The sequence below is a fragment of the Eumetopias jubatus genome, unplaced genomic scaffold (assembly GCF_037043125.1).
Source record: "Eumetopias jubatus isolate StellerSeaLion01/CBP00866 unplaced genomic scaffold, mEumJub1_p1.0 scaffold_9, whole genome shotgun sequence".
Classification (NCBI taxonomy): Eukaryota; Metazoa; Chordata; class Mammalia; order Carnivora; family Otariidae; genus Eumetopias; species Eumetopias jubatus.
Window position 1 is genome coordinate 117,430,784 of NW_028274815.1, and position 17,809 is coordinate 117,448,592.

The window sequence follows — 17,809 nt, forward strand, 5'->3', positions numbered from 1 at the left end:
GTTGGGAGTGTTAAAGGCATTTTTTCTTCTTTCTGCCTATACCCAGCTTAGAGAAAGCTGCTGAGATGGACCAATGAGTAGGTTTGGGGTCTGTTTCTTAAATCCAGTCTCTGTTAATCCAAAGTTAGAAAAATTTTCCATGCCTGGAACTTTGTGTAGATTCTAATAAACTCTTGTTATTCAGCCCCATAAGGTTGATGCTGTTCTCACCATTTTAAAGGTGAAGAACTAAGTCTAGATTTCCTCAAAGTTGCACTGCAAAAGGTAGTGTTAACCCAAGTCTCATTTCCAAAGGTATGTTCATCCTTCAGGTTTTGTGCAGACGTAAGCAGAAAAAGAACCATCCACTGGGAAACAAACTGACACAATATAGCTTAATGGCATAAACCTCCCAATTTTCTAACCAGCCATCCATGATGTCAGTTGTATAAAATGACCCAACCCCCCACATACAATTCTGTTAATTGGGTTCCTAAGGTAGGTTCCTTGTAATAAGGACAAGTGCCTCTCCCCTACTCTGGCCACACAGCCCTTGACAGATTGTGCTTTAAACTGCATTGCCCCTCAAGGAAAATGGTAATGTTATGATGGACATAAACTACGCTGGCATATTTGGGGGGGTCATGAGGACACTACCAGAATAGCTACAACAGCTAGATTTCCCAGAGTGGGATGTTCTCTCAGGAATGGATTACCTGTTAAGATTCACTGAGAATTCATTTATTTTGTCACACTATTCGTTACTTTTATTACATTTGCTTTAATATCATTTACAACCCAAATTTCATTCTGTGGCAGTGGGGAAATTTTCTTTTGCCACCTCTTTTTAACATTCATCTTTGCTGGCCCAGCTCCCTGGAAAATGACAGAACAAAGCAGATAGGACGTTTATCAAGAATAAAAAATTTAGGAGTGCCTGGGTGGCTCAGTTGGTTTGAGTGACTGCCTTCGGCTCAGGTCATGATCCTGGAATCCCAGGATCGAGTCCCACATCAGGCTCCTTGCTCAGCAGGGAGTCTGCTTCTCCCCCTGACTTTCCCCCCTCTCATGTGCTAATAATCTTTAAAAAAATAAAATTTAGGGGCGCCTGGGTGGCTCATTCATTGAGCGTCTCCTTTGGCTCAGGTCATGATCCCAGGGTTCTGGGATCAAGCCCCGCATCAGGCTCCCTGCTCTGCGGGAAGCCTGCTTCTCCCTCGCCCACTCCGCCTCCTGCTTGTGTTCCTGCTCTCGGTGTCTCTGTCAAATAAAATCCTTAAAAAAAAATAAAAATAAATTTAATTACGAAGATACTAGGAGATATTCTGGCAAGAAAAAATGTGGACGTAAGTCTGCCCCAAACAACACTGCTGCCTATTGTTGAAAAATAAACTCGAGGGCGCCTGGGTGGCTCAGATGGTTAAGCGTCTGCCTTCAGCTCAGGTCATGATCCCAGAGTCCTAGGATTGAGTCCCGCATCGGGCTCCCTGCTTCTTGGGAGCCTGCTTCTCCCTCTGCCTCTCTCTCTCATGAACAAAGAAACATCTTTAAAAAAGAGAAAAACTCAAATCTTGAAAATTTTCTTTAGGTTCAATAACTGAAGCAATTTAAGCAATTTTAACTCCATCAAAAGGGTTGGCATAAAAAAATGCCTCCAAATTTAACTGAGTATCTTGACATAAGAATAAACCTGTAAAATTTGTGCCTTAACACTAAGAAATAGAGTAGAAAGAGGTGAGGAAGTCAATACTGAAAAGTTAACCATTCCAGTAGGAGCAACAATGCCTACTCAAAAGGCTCAAGGTAGATACAGACTTGAAGCAGAGTTCAGAATATAAATGACTCATTGCCCAAATGCAGTTAAAGCTCAAATTTCTTAGTAAAGTAACAAATGCAGCTAAATCAATTTGGGAAATCCGTTAAATGCTTGAACTTAAACCATTTTGTCTGGTATTTAAACAAACATTTTTTCAGAGATGCCCTTAAAAAAAAAAACACCCAGGTTTAAGGCCTGGGTGGATTTGTTTGGTTTTCTTGTTAGAAAATCCCTAAGATTTTGATACATTACCCTAATAAGTACAGTGCTAAGATATAGTGAAATGGAGGAATATACAGAGACAACTTGAGGGCAACAGTCTTCCCAGACTCTGCACACTTAAGAATTTTCCCCAAGAAGCAAGTCTTGAATAACTACTAAAAGTCAAAGAAACTAATATTCTAACTTTGAAGTTTCTATGACTTTAAAACATTTCAAAAATGAAGATTTCCTGTGGCCTTTTTAAGAGAATTTTATTTGAGTGGTTCTTACAAAGGTTGTTGCAATATGAAAGTCATTTGTTTGATAGAAATATCAAGCTGTCTTGTCAAACACACTGAAGTAACCCAAAAATATATTTCAGAGCTCACAGAGCTTAAAAAGAGCAAAGATTATATGCAACCAGACAAAACCTATTTCTGCATTTCCTATTTCTTGCTCAGACTGCTTTGCTTACCAGACTGTCACTAAACATCTTGAGGAAATGCAGGGATCATTTTGTTTGGAATCTTAGACACACCAGAACACATAATATTTACAAAGAAACTTTTACAGATACATTAATTGAAAAGATACTATCCAGAAATGTAATCTTGAAAACCTTTTCTTGCCAATTGATCACGATGCAAGATGAGATGTTAATCAAACAGCCCTTTAGCTGTCTTGAATTTCCATACACTAAATGTGTACTCCAGAATCTGCTAAACCATTAGCCAAGTATCAACATTAGTGAAACGTGAAATGTAACTGCTGTGTAAAAAGTTAGGCTTCTGAAACATTAAAAACATAATTACATCCCTGTCTGCCTTTTTACATTAAGCACATTTGTTCCCCCCTAGAGCTATTCCTATAGATCCTTAATGTAAATTTCTACATGTACATTTAAAAGGCAGAACAAGAGAACAGCTTTGTATACAGTGGGATTTGCTAGTTAGGGATAATGAGCACACTGCATTCCTGTTAACAGTTTTATTTTTTCAAGGTAACAGGAATTGTATACAAATGACAGTAGACCCTTGCCTCTTTATTTTTATCTAAATAAAAGATAACTCAAGATGAATTCTCAAGAAAGAAAAAAAGCTATGTACATAAGAGACTATATCTTCCTTCATCGTCTACTTGGAACCAGTAGTTGTGTTGCTGTCATAGAATCAGGGAAGAGGTTGTGGTAAGTTGGAAGAGGTACATATGCTGCTGTTATCATTTTACCTGTTGAAAGAAACAGATACGAGGGTTTAGCATTTTCACTTAAATTACATCTTTCATAATCATCACTCAGGAAAACAGATCAAACTCACCAGCAAACCACCTGCCATGCAATGCATTGACAGCAGCAATGGCTGCAGCAATTGATGGGCACTTCACATACACATTGCCCTGAAATACAATGACAAAAAGATAAGGGCGGTATACAATTTTTACAAATTGCCTGAAAAAAAAAAACCCTCAGAGCTCTATAACCAAATACTTGTTTTATTAGCTAACTAACATGTACACCTAGAATTTTACTGAAATCATTTTATCCTCCCCAAACTTGTTATATTCTTTTTTTTCTATGACTTGAAAGCAGATGAAGAATGAATCAAGATGCTAGATTTCATGCCAAACTTTCAACACTAACCAGCAACACTGCTACACAATGGCCTGGTCTAATCTTCATTTATTAGAGGACTGTCCTTATGTTGGAGGATATATAGTCAGTCACTATGTTAAAATTTCTTTCAGAATTAAAAAACAAAACAACTTCCTGGGACAGTGGTAATCTGCCCCAAGTATGTGTGAAGGCTGTCATAAAAGAGTAACAACCTCATATCTTTATTAGTTATCACAACACCTGAAGTGAGGTACATAAAGGGCAGATTAAACTTTTCTGGCTTTAGGGAAAAAAAATAAAATACCTGAGCTGAATTTTTGTCAACATAAATATGAATAACTCCTCCATGTTTATTACATTCTTCAATCACATCATCCTTAATCTCTGTATCCCATCCAACTTCTTCTTCTCTGTACAAAAAAATATTAAGGTCTGTTAGACACCATTCAAACTTATATAATGTTACATACTCATCTGTATAAAAATATTTTAAATATGAATTCATTTAATTAATTTAAAACTTGTTGATGTTAATAATGTAGTGCACTGGAGAAAATCAAAAACAAGGTAAGGCACCGTTTCGAACAATGCTTATGAATTTCTTTTTTTAAGACTATTTTAGAGAAAAGAGCTGGCATGTGTGTGCACGTGAGTAGGGGGAGAGGGAGACAGACTCCCCACTGATTGTGGAGTCCACCACGCCAGGCTTGATTTCAGGAACCTGAGATCATGACCTGAGCCAAAGTCAGACAATTATCAACTGACCTACCCAGGCATCCCAGCTTATGAATTTCTTAACTCTAAATTAACATTCAAAGTACTTATTGACATATATCAAATTTCATATACCAGCAGTTTATCATTTCCCAGATAAAGCTAACTAAAGAATCTGGTGTTTTCCGGACACCTGGGTGGCTCAGTGGGTTAAGAATCTGCCTTCGGCTCAGGTCATGATCCCAGGATCCTAGGATGGAGTCCCACGTCAGGCTCCTTGCTCATTGAGCCTGCTTCTCCCTCTGTCTGCCGCTCCCCCTGCTTGTGCTCGCTCTGACAAATAAAATCTTAAAGAAAAAAAAAAATTTTCTTTTGGTGTTACCAAAAGAACACAAGAATCCAAGGCTCTCTTTCTTTGGTAAACCATGAACTAATATAAACAATGCAAACAGCATGTAACATATTATTATATAAAACGTAAGTATGTTTTATATATATATAATGGTTCATTTATCCAATCAACTCAACAGGTATCTACATTTACCTCAGAATGTATTATAACAAAACAGAAGAGTTTGGACTGATAAATAAATGGCATTCTAATCATTGTGCCTAGGCATTAGGAAAGAAAATTCCTAATTCCTGGCCTGCATTAATCTAAGAAGAATATTTAAAAAGATCCTCTTCTCCTATAAAAGATTAAAATAGTATTAAAATTTCAAAGCCAAGAACTGGTAGCAGAGTAAACTGACAATAGAAATAAACACAAATACACATACGAACAAACAAAACAAGCAGAAACAGACCCATAAACAGAGAACAAAATGGTGACTGCCAGAGGGGAGGAGGGTCTGGGTAAAATGGGTGAAGGGGAGTGGGAAGTACAGGCTTTCAGTTAAGGAAATAGTATGTCAAAAACAATGAAAAGAACAGGATAGGGAATATAGTCAATGTACTGTAATAGCCTTATATGGTGACAGATGGTAAGCTATACCTATAGTGAGCAAAGCATAAGGTGTAGAATTGAAGAACTGTTATGAGCCTGAAACTAATGCAACATAAGGTATGTAAACTACAAGTGATAAACACTGATACAAAACTTCTGAGAAAACTACTAATTGGTAAACAGAATCTGCATACCTTTTACTTCATTTCCAATCTTACAAACATACCCAAAGGATTTAGCAATAAAAAAAGTTATTAAAATACCCTAAAAGGATGAAAACTGTTGTTTACTATTTGAACTGTAAAATATATTGAAGCATCCAAAATGTTAACTTAGAAAAGCTGAATATTAATACTTTCACAGTACAGTTAACCACTGAACAACATGGGTTTCAACTGCACAAGTCCACCTATACAGCACTATAAATGTAGTTGCTCTAAGATTTTCTTTAACTATTGTAAGAATGCACTACAGAAGACATGTAACATACAAGAGACACGTTTATTATCTGTTTGTTATTGTAAGGCTTTAAGTCAACAGTAGGCCGTTAGCAGTTAAGTTTTAGGGTGAGTCAAAATTTACACACGGATTTTCGACTGTGCAGGCAGCAATCTGCACTGGTAATCCCCACATTGTTCAAGTGTCACTGGTATACCCTTACTTACGTTTGAGGGTTAAACATGTTAGAAAGTTGGAAACACTGTGTTGCAAGAGGCTGAACAGAGGCAGCAGCAGCTAAAGCCGAAGCTAAAAAAAAAAAAAAAAAAAAGAGAGAGAGAGAGAAATTAGTTTCATGGAAAATGCATTAGAATAACCCTGATGAATAAAATAAAAAAAAAAAACCCACTAAATCGCAACTGTGAAATTAGGATAGTCAGTCACTTCCCTAATTTACCTTACTTATTAATAGTGTGATCGGAGTGTTTAACGATACCCAATTTGAGTTGCCAGGAAACTGAAGCAACCTAACATTTGAAATAGCCAATCTTAACTGAGTTGGAAATTTTATCTTTAGAAGGTTAATTAAACTTTACGTGTGATCAAAATTCAATTAGACAAATATCAGTACAAATCAATCCAGAAAGGTAAAGGATAAAATAAATGACTGACTTTGTATAACTGCTTGAGTTTATACTAACCCCAAGAAACAGGGGATGATGAAAATACAATCTTTTCTTAGGTTTCTGCCCATGAATATAGTTACATATTTTCTTTTAAATAAACATTATAAAAGGATTAAGAGAAGATGCAGAAAACCATCCAACCATTTACAGTTTAATATCCCACGACTATAAACCCTATTTCAAAATCAAATGAATATTTTTTAAATGACTAGGTCTGTCATAGCACAAGAAACACTAAAAATAGCATATATCTATAATATTCACTATTAAAAATAAAAAACTACTAGACACTAATATCCAGAAGGAACATTTTAAAGCCATACTGGTTTTAGGTTTGAAGTGAGAGCACTGTCCAACACAGCTGCCCCATTGCTTTTATATGATTCACAGAACATTACCAGTAGCTGTTACAGAACTCACCGTAATCATTTTATTTGACCAAATTTCATTCCAATATATAACAATAAACAAAGCTAAGGATAAAACAGCGCATTAGAAATTATGGTAATTAAAATTAACAATCACCTGAGGAAATATCACAAATTATTTCACTGAATAAAAATTAGGGCCATGCATGAAATACATCATAAAAAATTATTCTGTTAAAATTACAAGTGTTTTGACCCTTTATTACTTCAATAAAGTTTTTTCTTTCATGAACCTTTGTATTAAAACATAAATGCTAAAAAAGCAAACAGATGTCATATTCCATTCAGAAAAGGTAAAGATGTATGATGTTTATGTTACAATGAATATGAAAATGAGGCCCACTGTGTACTTTATCATAAACAAATGGAAGTATTCTTGAAAATAAACGCTAGGTCATTATAAAACAACTGAGGAGTACTTTATTTTTTCCATTTTCTTAAATGAATTAGGAATACTAAAAAAAATTTTAAGAATATCTGATAGGAACAGTCCAGCTAAACCTAGATGAATGCAGAACACAATAAATTCAGCATAGAAATATAGCTAACAGAAAATTCCACTAGTTATACTTTTTAAAATCTGCGAAAAAAAGGTTTGAGTGTAACTGTCTCACTTGCTGGAAAAAAATTAAAATACACATTTAATTCCTATCAAGGAACATGGCAGACGTTTTCATGTAGAATCATTCTCCTAAACTTTTAATTAAAACCTATGAAAGATGGATACTGAATTAGCTCAAGAGCAAAATGCTCTAAACAAACAGCAGAAATTTGGTAATCAAAAATAAAAAATGGCCTACTTTAGAAATAACTATTTCAATCTTTGAAATATGCATGCAATTTAGTTCTGGGTAGTTGTCTCATTGCTTGGTACTATTAATACATATCACTGAAGCTGGAGTCCTTAACCTTACGTTCATTAAGTTCAGACTCCTGAAAGATTTGTGTATTAGAACAACAAATTCCATTTTCTGACTTCTATATAAAACTAACAATCAGAACACAAAGATAAGCATACAAGACTAAAAATAATTCTAAGCAAACTAAAGCAAAGAAATGCACATGCAAATTTTGATTTTAATCCAGAGTCATAATGATTGGGATTAAGCCAACTGAAATATACATTAATAGATGGCTTACTGTATATACACCATACTAGTCATTCTTCAAAAACAATCCAAAATACAAAATGTAACAAGTGATATAATAAACACTATGTCTTGCTACATTGACATCTATTTCAAAGACAAATAAAAAGCTCAACTCACCTTCAGTCTGTTGAGAAAGTCTTGTTTGCAAATCTATAACAAAAGAGAATTCTACAGCTCAGTGCAGGAACAATGAAGAGCCTCAACTAACAGGGTAAATGTCAGGAAAGCATTAATAAAAGAGGACTACATAGCAGGGTTTATAAAAATAAACTTATAGTAAAACCTGGCAGCCAAACCTCCTTCCCCATTCCTCATTGACAAGGCTTTGGGGCCTTTTTCTTTCCTCCTATCCTAGGAAACTTACTTATGCCTCTGTCTCCCTACTCCTAGTACTCTTCCACAACTCCTATGTATTGCACTATACTACCCTTCACATGGGAATAATGGGAAATGGGGAAAGGGAAGCACACCGGTCAGAAAATCCATGAAAACCCTGATCTTGAGAATTCAATTCCAAGTACTTGGGATATTCAACTCTGGCCGAGAAGATGACAGTTTAATTAGGTCTGGTTTCCTGGCATAGTACGGAAATTTAATGAAGCAGGAATAAACTTTAACAAACTTTACTATAATCTATGAAATACAAGAAGAATTTAATCATCTAGTCACTATTAAAAACAGAATGGAGATTTTTACCAATATATTTCCCCGTATATAATCATTAAATTCTCCACTGGAAGGCAAGTTAACAGAAAGTTGCTTGGTACTGCAACAAGTGTAAATAAAAGAACAAAATGTCATTGTGCTAGCTTGAAGTTTAAAATTATAAAAATACACAATATAAAAACTGTTTAGATCCAGTAACCTAATTTTCATTAACATGTGATTCAATTGCAACACTTTTATCATCTGGGTGTCTTGCTGAGTACAGAAAAAAAATTAAAAATGGCACCTGGCTTATTCAGTCAGTGGACAGTGCAACTTGATCTCAGGGTTCTGAGTTCAATCCCCTCAATGGATGTAGAGATTACTTAAAAACTTAAGGGGGGGGCGGCAAAAAGGAAAAGGGATCGGTACCCCCAGTTATGCTGGGATAAAAAAACACCTGGTTCCTAAGTGCTCAAAACTGGTGTATGAGGGAGATGAAGAAATGTAACTGGTATATTCTGAAGGCACATGAAGATAGGACCATAGAAACACTGTCAAACCTTAAATTATAACCCAATTTATCTTTTCTTTCCATACAATAGGAAAAAAGGTATAGCTATAAAAAACCTATCCTATGGGATGCCTGGCTGCCTCAGTCAGAAGAGCACAGGACTTTTGATCTCAGGGTTGTGAGTTCGAGCCCCACATTGGATGTAGAGTTTAATAAATGAAAACTTAAAAAAATCCACGGTATTTTAAAGGTATGTAAGTAACTATCAAGATTTCAAAAATGACTTTATAGGTCATTTGTGACAAGTTAGGAAACAAAGCATAGGTTTCATCGGAATCTCTCTTAGAAACAACTTGTTAAATTTCCAAAATAAAGTGCATGGAGTGATGACTCACCCTTGGTTTTAAAAGCAGCTTTAAAGAACTTAGGAGAAAGGGCTTTGGACACATTAACACTCAGCAATTTACACCTTTTTAACAAAAAGTAAGGTTTCAATGATGACTATCTGGAGAAAAACACTGAGTTTATGTAAATATTTACCTAAAACTTGGGTGATTAAGCAATAGCAATATATAGGAAGTTTAAGACAGAATCAAACTTTATATAATCATCTCAATAAATGCTAATAAGGGTGAATATAAAAAAATACAGATAACTGGCTATTTTAACCAATCCACATTCACCTTTGTAGAATTCTAGTTGATCACAATCAGCCCACCTTAAGTATAAACTTGCACAGTTAAGTGTGCCCAAGGTGTAGCCATACATCGTGCATCAGAAAGTAAAGGCTAAGAAAAGTAGTAAGGTCTAACTTTCAAAAATCTTCAATTAGATGAAGATATTGTTTATGAAGAACACTGAATCAACATATTTGATACCGCACCCAGGATATAACATAAGACTGTTTAGAAACGAATCCTATGTTACTACACCAAATCCCTGAAGACAGCTGACAAATACTCACTAGCCTCTAGTGAAATACCTAGAATATGATAAACAAGCATTTTCTAAATTATTAAAAGAATGATCTGAACAATGGGAAGTAATAGGAGGCTACAGTTTTCAGATTTAAATAGCAAGTTTAAAACGACAGACTGAGTTACATTTCTGGAAGGGATGGGTTCCTTACATGTCTTTGATTATATCAAGTGGCATTCTTGGCTATTTGGTCACTCAAGAAATTAAATATCTAATACTTATAAAGTCAAAACTATTTAGTGATACTTGGGGGAGTTACCCAGTGACAAAAAAAAATACAGAAATCCATTAATGGTTATGATTTTCTCCCCATAAGGATAAACTAGCATGGTTTTATCTGAAAATTTTTTAAGATTTATTTATTTGAGAGAGAGAAAAAAACAGCATGAGTGGGAGGGGCAGAGGGAGAGGTGGAGAGAATCTCAAGCTCACTCCATGCCCACTGTGGAGCCTGACTACGAGGTGGGGCTGGATCTCACAACCCTGAGATCATGACCTAATCTGAAATCAAGAGACCGATGCTTAACTCACTGAGCCACCCAGGCGCCCCAGTTTTTTCAGAAGTTTTATAAATACCTATCAGATTTCAAAATAAATAATATAATCTGACAGGTGAAACACAAAAACACAAAAGGCAGATTTTCTAAACTTACTCACAAACTTGTAGACATCCACTAAAAAGAAAACACTGAAAGGGCCCTTCTCTTAATAACAAAATATAAAAGCAAAAATGATCCTCTCCTTTAATTAATGAGCTTTTGATTTAAATTGAAATCATGAATCAACCACATGGACCTTTATTGTATATTCAGATGCAGTACTGTGGTCTTAGACTGTCAAGAGTCTCACTTTATTTTTATTATTATGTTAATCACCATACATTACATCATTAGTTTTTGATGTAGTGTTCCATGATTCATCGTTTGCATATAACACCCAGTGCTCCATGCAGAACGTGCCCTCTTTATAGATAAAATTCATTAATACAAAGTGCCATACTTTCTTGGGATATATAGTCCCTGTCTTCCAAGGTCCAAAATACAAATGGCTCTTCTTAGATGTTCTAAAAGCAAGGTCCTCAACATTTCAAAATTAAATGCTACCCTAGCTCATAGATCTGGGTTAGCATCAAGGTTTATAAAAGCAGATTTGAGGTACTTAAGCCATAATGAAAACAGTGTTTCATAAACTAAACCCCTTGTTACACAACTGTAATAAACCATCACTTCTCTATTTTCCTGCCCTCTTCAGGAGCTCCCATTACCCTAAGAGAAAATCTCAAAATACCCTGTAGAAGAAAGCAGTTTTCTTTGCACTCTTGATACTGTAATTATTTTAAAGGCCCCTGATAGTTTTCTCAACTCAAACATTTATAAAGAAACATTTTTTGAAACAATATAAACTTGGTGTTTAAGAAAAGTCATATATTTAAAAAGGTCTAACAGGCTAACTAAAAAATAGTATGTAGTGTTCAAAAAAAATGCCGATAGCCTATTATTATTAGTGAATACTTCCAGTCTCTATCTCCATTTCCTTCAAATTTTACAGGCTAAAAAGTACTTATGAATTGAATTCTCAGTAAGTCCTTTTAAATACAAAAATTTGGCAAATTTTCGAATTAGGTGAAAAAACAATGATTTCAAATTAGAAAAGATTCAATTCCTACCTGCCACAGCACCAAATGCCAAAGAGCCACTCATTTGTAGAGCCTGCTGTGCTGCTGGTGGAATCTGCAAACCTGTACCTGTGTAAAAGAAATAGATCTTATAGTCCTTACCATGGTAAGGGCAAAAAAACCCCCAATTTTCTGGGTTACTACTACTACCAAAGTCACTTCACCAGAAGTATTTACAAGCAGGACATGGTATAATACTGGAAACTAAGTTTATTAAGTATGAGAATATAATTATTAAAAAAAGCAAAAAGAATCCTATAATGTATGCTGTGGCACTCAAGAAGCACCACCATAAAGTAGATTCCATTAGAACCTTAAGAAAAGTAACCTCATCTATGAAACTGCATATACCACCCAAGGATAAGGTCAACTCCAAAATAAGAAAAAATTATTTTTTCATTTATTAATCTGTGAGTGTTAGCTTTCCATTACCATATCCACAATAAATCATTCACAACACATGGAAAAACTTACCTTCTGCAAGTCTTGCCATTAACTGGAGACGACCAGTTGTTCCCAAGTCAATTCCAGTCCTTTCCAGTTCATCACTGTCCAAAAATGAGCTAGCACTGGAAGCATCAGTACGTTCAGTAACATGACCAACTTTCATTGGTCTTCCTGCTAACTCAAATCCATTAAGTTGTTCCAAAGCCTTCTTGGCACATTCTGAGTCAGAAAACTGTAATTGAGAGAGGGGTGAAAGTAAAAAGTCCAGTATGTTAGTTCACATATATACCTAAGGTAAAAAAATGGTTACTTATAAGTCTAGTCTATTCAATAATTATACAACTGGGTGGATAAGTGGAAATTTCTAGCTTTAAGTAATATAACCTATATGATCAGTCCACAAGCTCATTCAAATCAGTTTTGCTAAAGTGATGGTTTGAACAGCAAGATATTACCAAACAACGACATCTATATTTGGAAATACAGAATCTTAATATGTAAAGTAATTTTTCTAACATCAAAACACTTTTTCTTTTAAGCTATTTATTTGAGAGAGAGAGAGAGAGCGCGCATGCACAAGAGGGGGGAGGGAGGGTCAGAGGGAGCAGCAGACTCCCTGCTGAGCAGGGAGCCCGATGTGGGGCTCGATCCGGGGACTCCAGGATCATGACCTGAGCCGAAGGCAGTCGCTTAACCAACTCAGCCACCCAGGCGCCCCTAAATTGTGAAAATTCTTAATTCCCAGGATGCAAACACAAACTTAGTTGCACACTGATTTTCATTTAATGGAAAAAAAATACTCCCAGGAATCCCATTGCTCAATCTTTCATCAGTATGATTCAAAACATTTTCTCTTATTCAAAGAGGAAAAATTACGGATACTTACATTTACCAACACACAGCAACATGTAAATTTAAATAATCTAGCTTTGTACACAGACCATTAAATCATAGCTAATAGTTCACACACAGTTAATATTAAAAATGTTTTTAATAGGGCCACCTGTGTGGCTCAGTCGGTTAAGTGTCACCTGCCTTTGGTTCAGGTCATGACCCCAGGGTCCTGGGATTGAGCCCCACCCAGCAAAGAGCCTGCTTCTCTCTATGCCCCTCCCTCTGCCCCTTCCCCTGCTTGTTCTCTAATAAAATCTTTAAAAAAAATGTTTTTATTAAAATGCTTTGCGAAGTATTCCTTTCTTTTTTTTTCTAAGATTTTATTTATTTGACAGACAGTGAGAGCAGGAACACAAGCAGGGGGAGTGGGAAAGGAAGCAGGCTTCCCGCTGAGCAGGGAGCCCACTGCGGGACTCAATCCCAGGACCCTGGGATCACGACTTGATAAAAAACTACTTTAGGTAGGGCGCCTGGGTGGCTCAGTTGGTTAAGCGACTGCCTTCGGCTCAGGTCATGATCCTGGAGTCCCAGGATCGAGTCCCACATCAGGCGCCCTGCTCAGCAGGGGGTCTGTTTCTCCCTCTGACCCTCTTCCCTCTCATGCTCTCTTTCATTCTCTCTCTCTCAAATAAATAAAATCTTAAAAAAAAAAAAACTACTTTAGGTAACACATGGTAAAATATTCAATTTAATACAAGTTATGTGTAAAATCCCTTGACCACACCATTTTGAGGAAAAAGGAAAAGAACCACACTCATGTTATTAGGAACAAAATGGTATTGGGGCACCTGGGTGGCTCAGTGGGTTAAGCATCGCCTTTGGCTCAGGTCATGATCCCGTAGTTTTGGGAATGAGCCCCAAGCTGGGCTTTCTGTTCAGTGGGGAAGTTGGCTTCTCCCTCCCTCTTCCCCGTTCCCTCTCACTCACTCACAAAATTTTTTTTTTTTAAGTTATTAACAGTTTTATAAACTTTTCTTTCACCAGTATATAAAGATGAAAATCCCAATGACCAAAAAAAGTTTTATCACTAAAAAACGTATTTTTTTTTTTTTTTGAGAGAGAGGAGGCGGGGGAGAGAAAATCTCAAGCAGACTCCATGCCCAGTGTGAAGCCCAACGCAGAGCTGGCTCTCACGATCCTGAGATCATGACCTGAGCTGAGATCAAGTCAGATGTCTAACCTAGTGAAGCAATCAGGTGCCAAATTTGGATATAATACAGTTATATAACTTTTTTTTGAAGATTTATTATTTTATTTATTTCAGAACCTTCCAAAGTTCTAACAGGAAACATTCAAAAAACTGCTATTATGTAATTGAATTGCACTGGGAATTAGAAACATAAATAGGGTTTACTTTTAAAGGGGCACCTCCAGGGCGCCTGGGTGGCTCAGTTGGTTAAGCGACTGCCTTAGGCTGAGGTCATGATCCTGGAGTCCCGGGATCGAGTCCCGTATCAGGGTCCCTGCTCAGCGGGGAGTGTGCTTCTCCCTCTGACCCTCTTCCCTCTCGTGCTCTCTATCTCTCATTCTCTCTCTCAAATAAATAAATAAAATCTTTAAAAAAAAAGCTTAAAAATAAAAAAAATAAAGGGGCACCTCCATTCAGTTATTCCAGCTGCCACCTAACTCATCAGGGAATGGGCTGCAAAGGTTAGCCACGAACTTTTTAGATTTCATTTACTTATTTATTTAGAGAGAGCACACATGTGTGAGCATCGGGAGGAGCAGCAGGAGAGGAAGAGAGAATCTCAAGCAGACTCCATGCCCAGTGCAGATCCCAATGCAGCACTAGGTATCAGGACTCTGAGATCAGGACCTGAGCTGAAATGAAGAGCCAGATGCTTAACCAACTGGGCCACCCCAGACCCCCCCAAAAACACTTATTCAATAAACTAATTCTGATTGTGGTTGCGAGATGCATACATATGATAGCAATTTTAAGTAAAACAGAGTATGAAGACACTTTCAACTGACAAAATCATATCATAAAAATATTACAGACCAAAGAACTCATAATGGGTTCATAAATTTCAATTACATGGCAACTTAGCTATGCAAACTGAGGATAATAGAAAACTGGCTAAACGGCAACATTTCGTAAACATGGCTACTAAAGGCAAACCAATTTAAACCATTCAAAAATATTAACCCTTACCCACTATCAATAACTAATCAAGTTTTACTATGGTACTTTGATCTAAAACCTTAAAGTCAACCAATCAAACCTTTAAGTCACAATGTTAATAATGGTAATGCTTACCGTAATAAATCCATATCCCTTAGATCGGCCTGTTTCACTATCCATCATGAGTTGGATACTTTCAATCTAAAAATAAAAACAATTATGTTAAGTGCAAAGGAGGAAGCAAAAGCATATTATTCCTTGAAGTATGATTTAAAGTCTCTCCCCCTAAAAACAAAAACCATCACAACCCCTCACTTCCAAAAGAACTTCTGAAAGCCTAGATAATTCCCAAACAAGAAGTTTGCACTGTGGAGCAGGAAAGAAAAAAAGTACAATCTTAGTCTTCTGCCTCAAAAACAAACCACTAAAAACCAGAGGTCCCTTGTGAACTACAATCAGGTGTTAGAAGTAAAATTAACATTGTTTCCTTTCCATTATGCCAGAAACACTGAACATTAATTCTCAATAATACCAGACATGATAAATTGTCCAAGATGCTGGAATAACTAAAATAGGGCACTTGATTGGCTCAGTCAGTAGAGCATGTGACTCTTGGTCTCTGGGTTTTGAGTTCAAGCTGCACAGTGGATGTAGAGGTTACTTGAAAATAAAAATACTGGGACGCCTGGGTGGCTCAGTCTATTAATCATCTGCCTTCGGCTCAGGTCATGATCCCAGTGTCTAGCATCAGACTCCTTGCTCAGTGGGGAGCCTGCTTCTCCCTCTGCCTGCCACTCCCCCTGCTTGCGCTTGCTCTCTGACAAATAAATAAAATCTTTAAAAAATAACTAAATCTTACAAACAAGGGCGGCTGGGTGGCACAGTTATATGTCTGACTCTTGGTTTCAACTCAGATCATCTCAGGGGTTGAGAGATCAAGTCCTGCATGGTACTCCACGCTCAGCTTGCTTGAGGCGCTCTCTCTCTCTCTCCCCCCTGGTCCCCCCCAACCCTGCCCCATAAATCTTAAAATCTTAATAAAATCAACACTGATTGTAGTTATCAATGTACAACTCTGTGAACACATTAAAAGGCAATGGATTGTTCACTTTAAGCAGGTGAAGTATATAGTTTATTTACATCACAGTATCTCAATAAAGCTGTTCATACACAGAAAGCATGAAAAATTAAAACACAGCATGGGGGCGCCTGGGTGGCTCAGCTGGTTAAACGACTGTCTTCTGCTCAGGTCATGATCCCAGGGTCCTGGGATCAACTCCCACATAGGGCTTCCCTTGCTCTGCTGAAAGCCTGATTCTCCCTCTCCCTGCCACTCTCCCCGCTTGTGCTATCCCCCTCTGTCAAATGAATAAAAAAAAAAATCTTAAAAAAAAAAATTTTCCGGAATGGATGTACTACATTTCTTCATGTCCTGGTAATTTCAGGAATGCATTAATTTTGTGGTGATTGACCCAAAAAAACAAACAGAAGAACACCATTTGTACATCACTAGTGTGTGCATACTTCGAATTTAATAAAACACCCACAATCAACACCCAGCTTTTACCATTACTGACTCTTCAAACAGTTTAACAAAAGGGTTGAATGGAAATAGTGAAAAAGTATATCCAAGGGCAATGAAGAGTAGTAGTGGATACAGTTTAAGAGTTACCAACATTTTTATTCATGGCCACATAATGAATCTTTTAAACTACAACTTACTAGTATTAACATTTATTCTAAAATAAACTGTTCATGCTAAAAGGAGGACCAATTGGACAGAAACAGTCTAACTCCTTAATTTAGTAGATAAAGAAGCTTCTCTACCTACCCCTAAATCTTCAGTAGACAAAATACAGGCATCCAAAAAAACATCAACAGGGGGTACCTGGCTTGCTCAGTCAGAAGAGCACGCAACTCTTGATCTTGGGGCCATGAGTTCAGGCACCCACACTGGAGAAGTAGACTGTACATTAAAAAAAAAAATATATCGCCCCAAAGAGCCAACCAAGAAAAAAAATTTCTTGTTCCAAATGCACAGGGTATTTTCATGTTGACTTGAAAAAATTGATTGCTTCTGATACTCTATACATTTCACTGCAACATTATGAATGACAACACTAACAGATTCTCTATCTTCAAATGTTACCTTCTTTCAGAGATACTATCTTAATCTACCATGCCACAAAACCCTTTCAGAACCACCCTTCCCAATCTTATTATTAAGCTCACTGAAACATGACAAAGTAGATATACAGAATTATTATGCAGTGATATTTAGATAAGAACCTATTAAGGATCATTGACAATATTGGCACTTACCCTTCCAAAAGGCTCAAAGATTCCCCGAAGCATATCTTCAGTTATGTTAAAGTGTAATGAGCCCACATAAAGCCTCATCGGTCCAGCACTTCCCTTTTGTAGATTGTTTGCCATTGCTGCAGCTCTGTTTTTTTCTGCCTATAAGTTGGATAAGACAAAATGCACATCACACAGCACTAATCCAAATTATTTTAATCATAGTAAAATCCCATTCACTTTGAGTTTGCTTAATGACTAG

General features: G+C 36.6%; 1 protein-coding gene across 4 annotated transcripts in view; it reads right to left on the minus strand.

Moving 5' to 3' along the window:
- Positions 1–2,968: 2,968 nt before the first annotated feature.
- Positions 2,969–17,809, minus strand: part of RBM39 (RNA binding motif protein 39) — a 29,276-nt gene continuing 14,435 nt past the window's right edge. For 2 of the 4 annotated variants that reach the window (XM_028118577.2, XM_028118575.2), the window contains 9 exons: positions 17,572–17,709; positions 15,385–15,450; positions 12,258–12,462; positions 11,775–11,852; positions 8,089–8,121; positions 5,934–6,015; positions 3,913–4,018; positions 3,313–3,391; positions 2,969–3,223 (listed from right to left, as the gene is read on the minus strand). In XM_028118577.2, coding sequence (XP_027974378.1) covers positions 3,123–3,223; positions 3,313–3,391; positions 3,913–4,018; positions 5,934–6,015; positions 8,089–8,121; positions 11,775–11,852; positions 12,258–12,462; positions 15,385–15,450; positions 17,572–17,709 — 888 coding nt within the window. In that variant the 3' untranslated portion in view covers positions 2,969–3,122. Of the gene's footprint in view, positions 3,224–3,312; positions 3,392–3,912; positions 4,019–5,933; positions 6,016–8,088; positions 8,140–11,774; positions 11,853–12,257; positions 12,463–15,384; positions 15,451–17,571; positions 17,710–17,809 lie in introns of all 4 variants that reach the window. The other 2 variants (XM_028118576.2, XM_028118574.2) reach the window with 1 other exon arrangement.